The sequence below is a fragment of the Austrofundulus limnaeus genome, unplaced genomic scaffold, assembly GCF_001266775.1.
Source record: "Austrofundulus limnaeus strain Quisiro unplaced genomic scaffold, Austrofundulus_limnaeus-1.0 Scaffold26, whole genome shotgun sequence".
Taxonomy (NCBI): domain Eukaryota; kingdom Metazoa; phylum Chordata; class Actinopteri; order Cyprinodontiformes; family Rivulidae; genus Austrofundulus; species Austrofundulus limnaeus.
In genome coordinates, this window is record NW_013952428.1 from 650318 (window position 1) to 658616 (window position 8299).

Genomic DNA, 8299 nt, shown 5'->3' on the forward strand with positions numbered 1-8299 from the left:
CACTTTATGGATGATTTTTAGGGTTAAATTTCTAATATTATACATGAATAAATAGTACTTCATGATATTTCAGGGTTTTTTTTCTATTTTTCTTTTTTTTCTATTGTTTTATTAGATTTTTTTCTGTTATTGGATTTTTTAGTATTGGAATATTTGCTGTTTTGAACTCATATTTCAATTCATGATTGAAAAAACTAAACTAAAATAAACTAGAAGCACTTGGAGAGCGCAAACCTCCACCAAGACCATTTCCCCCCATCCTGTAATAGAGTTACAAAGGGGCACACCAATGCTACAGTGCCACCTGCTGGACACTTTGAAACCCACGCCCTGTGAAAGCATCACAGCTTTGCCGATCTCAGAGTGTTGAAAGAAAAAAAAATACCTGTGTCCGCATTGTGATCCAGAACATCACCAAAATTTACAGGTGTGTTCTTTGGCCCAGAACACACATGTGGTAAAAATGTCATGACAATCTGTCCACAAGTTTTTGAGTAATATTGTCCACAGACAGACAGACATAAGCGACCAAAAACATTACCTCGCCCTTGGTGGAGGACGGAGGTAGTAAAAAAAAAAAACAAGGAACACTTATAAAAGGTAAGTAGAGTACAAAATCAGTTAAAACATTTACAAACAAATGTCTTAAGTACAAACTGATTAAGAGACCAACTCCTTCAGCTTCCAGTCTTTCTGCAGGAGAGTCCAGGCTGAGAAAAGTGGGAGGAGCTTCCACCATAATCAGTGTGAACCTTAGGTTCTGTTAATAAAATGAACTCATCTGAGCGCAGAAAATGACTTCCTGTGTTTTTCTTAATGAGGATCCTTAATAAAATACAACCCCCCCACCGTAAAGTAACTGAGTACAAATACTTTGTTACTGTACTGAAGTAGAATTTTTGTGTATCTGTACTTTACTTGAGTAATTATTTTTCAGCCTACTTTTTACTTCTACTTCTTACATTTTTAAAAAAGACAAGAAGTTGAAAGTCGTTACTTTTATTTCATTTCTGCTTGTTTTCATTGCAGCTTGTTGTTGTAAAAAATAAAAACTATCCATATAAACTGAGCCTCCTAGATAGAGTGAATTTAACTGTGGTTGAATGAGAAGTATAAATATATAAAACTCTGATAGTGTATTAGTTNTTTTAGTAATCTTTTCCTGTTGAATCAATAAATCAAATCAAATGGTATAATAAATGGTTTAAAAACAAAAGTAGCCAAATCAATTGGAGTCCTGTACAAAGTAAGAGAACCGTTCAATGATAAAGCACTGTTTATGTTGTATAACGCTATAATTGTTCCACATTTAATTTACTGTATTGAAGTCTGGGGTAAAGTTTGTAAAACTGTCACAAATCCTATTTTTTATTTTACAGAAGAGCTATAAGAATTATTACTGGAAAAAAAATACAGCCATCCATCAAATACATTGTTTTATGAATTAAAATTATTAAAATTCTATGATTTGGTCGATTATAATATTTTGCTGTTAATGTACAGAGCTCATAAAGGTGTGTTACCTTCCAACATTCAATTAAATTTTGTTAAAAGAGAGAGCTGTTATTATCTTAAAGGATTTGAAATGTTTATGAAACCCTGGTTTGGTACGAGCCTGAAGGAGCGATCCACTTTAATCCAGGGAATTAGATTATGGAACAGCCTGGTAGATGAGGTTAAAAATGCCAGATCTTTGTATATATTGAAGAGAATGATAAAACATAGTATTCTGAAGAAATATGGAGAATTATAAGTGAATTCACGCTAACTGTTGTTTGACTTGGTGTTTTAAATTTTGTTTTTAGTTCATTTTTAAGAGTTTTAAGTTGTTTTGATCTTTGTTGTATTTTACTTTTCTTTTGAACATATTTTGGGTATAAAAAAGGGGCAGATATAAGATTTATTCTTCTTCTGCTCTCTTTCATTTTATTTGATTTTATTGTGACCGCATATTTTTTTGTACTTTGTTAATTTATTTTACAAATGAAACGAATAAAGTGAAGTGAAGTGAACTTCTGGACCTAAATATGCAGCGTGATTTTTGAGCTCCAGAGGGAATTCACTTTCGAAGGCCTCTCTGGTTGGGATAATTGGTCCATTGGTCCCCTCCTTCAGCACTCCGCCATCCCAGTCGTAGGCACCCACGATCCCAAACAGAATGCCGTCCTGAGGAAAGAGGAGAAACAATAAAAAAAAGGGTTGAATCAGGTGTAAATTCAGCTGCAGCATGTGTGAAAACCCTCGCAGACTTACCTCCAGGGTGTGTGTGGAGAAGCCGACCTGAGACATCTCCATGTGGAACGTGCTCTGGTTGTAGCCCAGCGTACCTAAAGGTGAGCAACACATCAGCTTTTCCTCGTTCTCCTCCCTTCCTTTTCCCTTTTTGTGCCTTGGAGGATCTGACCTCAGCTGGTGGCAAATGTTTCCTTTCCTTCTGTCTCTTCCTCTTTAATTGCTCTGAACATTTCAGGGCAACGTCACTTTTCATCATCCTTCCTCTAAAGTTCCCTCCAACTGCTGTGAGAACTGTTCATGTCCTTTTTATAATGTTCTAACAGTGATGAATGCTTAATTTGAACTTACCACAATTTTTTTTTTATTTCAATTCAAACTAAAAAACAGCTTTATAGATTTGTTTCTGTTACAGATAAATGATGTCAGTGTCTAATTATTTGGTCATTTAACCAAGAAATCTCCATTTTGTGTGCTTGTGATCAACAACTAGTTGTAACCTATCAATATATTGACGATTAGTTACCAAATGAGTTTGAATGAACTCCAGATACTCTGATTGCACATCCTGAATTTCTTCCTACGAATCACCTTCCAGAGTGAAGATCCGATCTCCCAGAGCGTCCACGATGTCGTTCAGCGCAGCTTCATCTGTCACGTTGAAGAAATACTCCTCATCTGGGTCGCTGGCGATGTACTTGATCTCGTTGATGAAAGTTTCTGGGTCTTGCTGTTTCCGGATGTAATACCCCAATACCTGACGTACGGAGGTAAATTAGTCTCAAAAAATTTTGAGTGAGCAACAATCAAGCAAACGGATCTGTTTACATGTCAATGTGACCTTACGTGACGTGTTATGCTGCATTCAAGGCTAGTGAAAAAGCTGGGACATCTGAGCTTTACCACAGCAACTTGTTTCATAATTAGTAGTTTATAACCCTTGTAACAAAACACACACTTACATTAACATTACTGGGTTCCCTAAACATTCATTTTGTGGACAGTACAATTGAAGTAAAGAATTGAAAACATTTAAGTTATTTTTATTCTAGAAAAATATATTTATTGGTATGTTTTGCAGAGGGAAACTGGTAAGTAAATGCTTCCAGTAGTTTTCGTACAACAATAATCTAATAATTTTGTGTAGTTTACTTTAAATGTGCAGTCCACACAAAAATACAGGAAGTTATGATTTTCAACTAAGAGAAATTTTTTATTTTGTGGATTGCACAGCTGAAATTAATATCTCTACATGGGTAGGGTTTTCTTTTTGTGGAAAAACTGCTGGGAAATGTATTTTACTTGCAATATATATTTATTTAATCTGATCATTTTTTATCTTTTCATTTTAGGTTGTTAATTTTAGCTGGACAATGCACAAAGTGTAACATTTTAGGAACCCAGTAATGTCAATGGAAATGTGTCTGTTTTTATGTAAGGTTTAAGAGCTATAAGACAGAGATGTCTTTTCCCAATAACCCAGTAAATATGGTCAAGTTCAGATGTTCCAGTTTTTCACCAGCGTTGAAAGGCGTGTGAAAGGCTCAAAAGTCAAATTCACAGGCGAGAAGATTCATGCAAATCTTGTTGTGCGAGTGCAAATGTTGTTGCACACGCCAAATATTTTTTGACACTAATTTACCTCCATACCAAAGCCCTCAGAAGGAAAGACAAACAGTAAATGAAGCTTAAAAATAGAATTAAACTAATTATCAAAAGGAAGCATTGACAAAAAGACTAAAACAAAGACCAAAAAGACAGAACTGGAAGTGGCACACTTGATACAAAACATCATCTATAGAAGCAGCAGCTCGCAGCCAAATGCCTGGACGCAGAAATGAGAAAATTCCATCGGAGAAACCAAACCCGAGAATCTCCCCCGTGACTCCGGCTGCCAAACACACGAAGGAAATCCTCTTTTTTTTAAAGAGCAGGGGATGTGCTGGGGTGTAGCATGCAGACTCATAAATATGTACATTAGGGTTCCCTAGAAACTGAAAAGGTTTCAAAGGGAACCGACCTACGATGATTTTTAAAGGAAAGTGAACAGAGAAGAGGAAAGAATGAAATGATGGTTCTGTGGTAGCATGGCATATTCCAGAGCTAACAATACAAAGAGTCATGAGTTCAGATGGTTTCCAAATGATGAACGACCCTGAGGTTGAGTCAAAACATCTTCAAATGTCGCCTTAAGTCAGACTTGAGGTTCTACAAAGTGCTGCAACGTGCTTCTAGCTCAGGTTTTGCCCACCCTTAGGACCGAGTGTTTTCCTATCTCATCTGGATCAGGGAGGATCCGGATCGGACACCCCTGCTCTGGGTCACAGACGCTCGAATCAGAACATGTGAGTTTTTAGTTTAGTCTGTGTTTTGCTCACATTCTCCTCATCATAATTTGTTCTGGCTGTCAGGTTTCACTCTTCAGTTCTCCTCTTTTATTGTGTGTGTTTGCTTTTCTTTTTGCAGACATGGTCACTTATCTTGTTGACAAACCTTATCCTCATCAAACCCATCAAGAAGCATTAAACCTACGTTGTTTTTCCACTTGATTTTGCTGTAAGGTGTCATTTAGACCAAAAATAACTTCATTATAATCCATGCTGAATGTGTTTTTTTTCTTTTTTTCCCCATGTATGGAATAAATCTTGTGCCAGCAGGAATTGAATTTGAATTGCTCAGATTGAATCTGAATGTTCATAATTTGAAATTGAATGTATTGGTTTGAAATGAAATTTCACTAATTTGAAACTGAGTTTAAAGTTTTGATTTTGAATTCATTTGCTTTGAAACTGTATTTTGCGTTATTAAAAATTTAGTTTGACTACTTTCACTTTCAGTTCCATAATTCAAATTCCGAAGGTGAGCACAATAAGCCTGAGAATTTGGTTATAAACAGGACAGGAAAATAAAAAAAATGTGTTATCAGCTTTTAATTTATGTTTATTTGTGGGTCAGATAATTTTAACTTTTTACTAAAATGAATCATGTGTACGGGATAAATCTTGTGCCAGCAGGAACTGAATCTGAANGCTTAGGACCCAATTATGGATCATGAAGCACCTTGGATAATCTCCAGAAATCAATTTAAAGGGTAATAAAATAATTGCTGATGTAATATTTTCCCTATAATTATTACAAAACACAAAATAAGTATAAATAAGTATTTATATTTGTGTACAAGCTGTTTAAATTGTCAAAAATCCTGTGTTTTTAGGGTTGTTAATGAAGTTCGTGTACTCAGACCAGTAATATTTGGGGTCACAAGTTTTTGCCATGAATATTTTGAGGGTCAGAAGATAAAAAGTTTGGGAACCACTGCTTTATACAACACTGGTTAGGAGTGTTCATATATGGGCGGTGTGCAGTGGGCCTCACCAGTATTTCGTTGTGTAACATGTCTTCAGTGTGGAGGGGCCGTACGTCTCTCTGTCTGGCCTTCAGTCGGGCCACGTCACTCAGCACGCTGCAGGTCACTCCTGACGCCTGGAAGAGAAACCTCAACACATCAAACACTGTCTTTTAAAGGAGTTAGGGTGCAGCTGGACACACAACGTACTCACATTAAACGCATAAACATCAGTGACGGTCATGAAGACGGCGTCTCCTGCAGCCACAGAGGGCAGAAACATGTGCAGCTCCAGGTTACTCAGAGTGTAACAGCCGAGGTTCTGCAGCTACAAACACAAATTTAAAGGTTTTCTTGTGTTTTCTGCAGCGATGACACGAGTGCAGCACTGTGGAAACATTGAAACCAACCGTTTTTGATGTTTTATTTTTGAGTTTTCTACAATTTATTATAATTTTTGTAGTTCTTCAGGATTTCTGAAGATCTTTCAACATATTCTTTTTTACCTTTAGCTGCTTTAAATTCATTTATTGTTCAGTTCTTGTGCAGGGTGAGCACACAAAAATGACGCTAATGCCAAGTTTTCAGCTAATAGCTTTATGGGACTCACTCAAAGTGCCTGTGATTGCAAATTCTTATAATAAATAAGAATTAATTTTTGGAAAAATAATAACACATTTGCAAAAAATGTTCACGAGTTGTTGAAATATTCGCATGTGAAGTAACAGGAAGTGATGTCAAAGGGGAATGTCTGCATGTAAACAGAGCGTTGCTGCGATGTTTGATGTCACCGAGTTTAGAGAAGAATCTGATGTTTCTTTAGATTATTTTCAGTCACTGTGGAGGAACTAATACTTTTATGTTTAAGCAAGTAATTCATGACATCCTTTAAAGACCTAGATTTTCATGACATGCTGTTCATCTGCAGATAAAATGATTAAAGTCAGAACAAGATTTGCTAGTGGATCCTGCCAACAACGCCAATTTCTGCCGTCGCATGATTTACCAAGAATGCAGAAACACGTTGGAATAATGCACAGAAAGTCTGCGTGTATGGTCGCCAAAATGATTTAATTCTTGAGCGACAAGCCTGACAGACTTCATGATTGACGTCTGTTTTGTTGCTCAAGAATTAAATCATTATGGCGACCATACACGCAGACTTTCTGTGCATTATTCCAACGTGTTTCTGCATTCTTGGTAAATCATGCGACGACAGTCACTATCAGAGACAAAGAATCATGGAGTTCCTTTCTTAAAGAGTTCCCCTTTGATGTCACTTCCTGTTTCACTTTGGCTGAGCCAAGTTCAAAAGAAAAGTATGACAGTTGTGTGAAAAATGGTGAAATCGTGTGTACTATGCCAAGTTTATTAAATATAAAGGTTTTAAAAGTTTTCTTTGACTTTTTGTATCTGAAGAATATGATGTCACAGGTACTTTAAAGCTGCTAAAATGCTAGTTTATGTGTCAAACTTGTATTTCTCATAGATTCTACAAGAGAAAATGGGATCAAAATATGTTTCTTTTTAAAGACAGGCTGTAATTAAATGCCTAAAGATTGAATTTAAATGTTTTAAGTTGTTTGTTATGATTAGAAAATCATCCTTTTGAGTTCAGGATGAAATTAAATTAAAAAAAACATGCCTCTAAAACTGTTCAGCTACTGGACACAGAGTGAAAACGCAGCAGGAGACCACACAAAGAACTTTTTTTCTTAATAAAAGATGACACGAGACTTTTTGAATAGTTCTGTGTTATTTGAGAGTTTTTTCCAAGTTGAAGCTCTTCAAACATGGACAACTTCAGACGGTTCTTTACCTTGAAGTGTGTGTAAAACTCTGGTCCGATTGCTTCTGATGCCGACCGTGTGGGATGGACCTCGTAGCGGTTCAGATTAGAGATGCTTCACAGGAAAAGAAAAAGAGCCATGTGTGATTTTAATTTTTTTATTTTAAGAAAAAATGAAAATGAAACCGACAGATGTGAACGCCCACCTGCTGACAAACAGGTCGGGCTGATACTGAACAAAAGTCTGCAGCTGGACGCTGTTGTCCAGTAATGTGTCCTCTCTCTCCATACTGTCACTGCAACACAGAAAAGATGGGATTAAACAGATTTATTGACGAAGAAAACCTCTTTAATCTCAACAAAACACCTGCGTTAAAACACCTGGTTGCGTTGAGCTTCATCTGCACTCGACTTTGTAAAGAAGTGCAGCTGAACTCAAACTCCAGCATGAAATTAACCTGCAGGCAGTGAAGAAAACAGAAACAACAGGTGAGGAGACAAGTTTCATCTGAGGACGGACAGAAGGACGAGAGTCTATGGCATAAATCTTGTGCCAACAGAAAATGAATTTGAATTGATCAGATTGAATCTGTATCATAATTTCAAACTGAATGCGTTGGTTTGAAAATGAATTTCTCTAAACTGAAACTGAATTTAAAGTTTTGTATCTGAATTAATTTGCTTTGAAACTGTATTTCAGTTTATTAAAAATTCAGTTTGACTACAAATTCAGATTTTTGTGTCACATCCTGGTCCTTGAGAAAGCCAGGCAGAGTAATCAAACACAGATCCACAGATTTATGTTTCACTTTGGTGAAGTTTCCCTTCTGGATGTAACAGAGTTGATGCAATCCACTGTAAAAGTGACAAAAACAAAGTTATTTTATCGCAGTGATTAATTTGACCTATATGTAGAAAATGTTACATTTACA

General features: G+C 36.3%; 1 protein-coding gene across 1 annotated transcript in view; it reads right to left on the reverse strand.

Moving 5' to 3' along the window:
• itga10 (integrin, alpha 10) overlaps positions 1-7825 on the reverse strand; it is a gene marked incomplete at its 5' end in the record, with an annotated part of 9567 nt that extends 1742 nt beyond the window's left edge. Inside the window, 5 exon segments of the mRNA XM_014004690.1 lie at positions 5608-5715; positions 5793-5906; positions 7398-7482; positions 7574-7663; positions 7749-7825. Of these exon segments, the coding sequence (XP_013860144.1) occupies positions 5608-5715; positions 5793-5906; positions 7398-7482; positions 7574-7663; positions 7749-7825 (474 nt within the window).
• Positions 7826-8299: the final 474 nt, after the last annotated feature.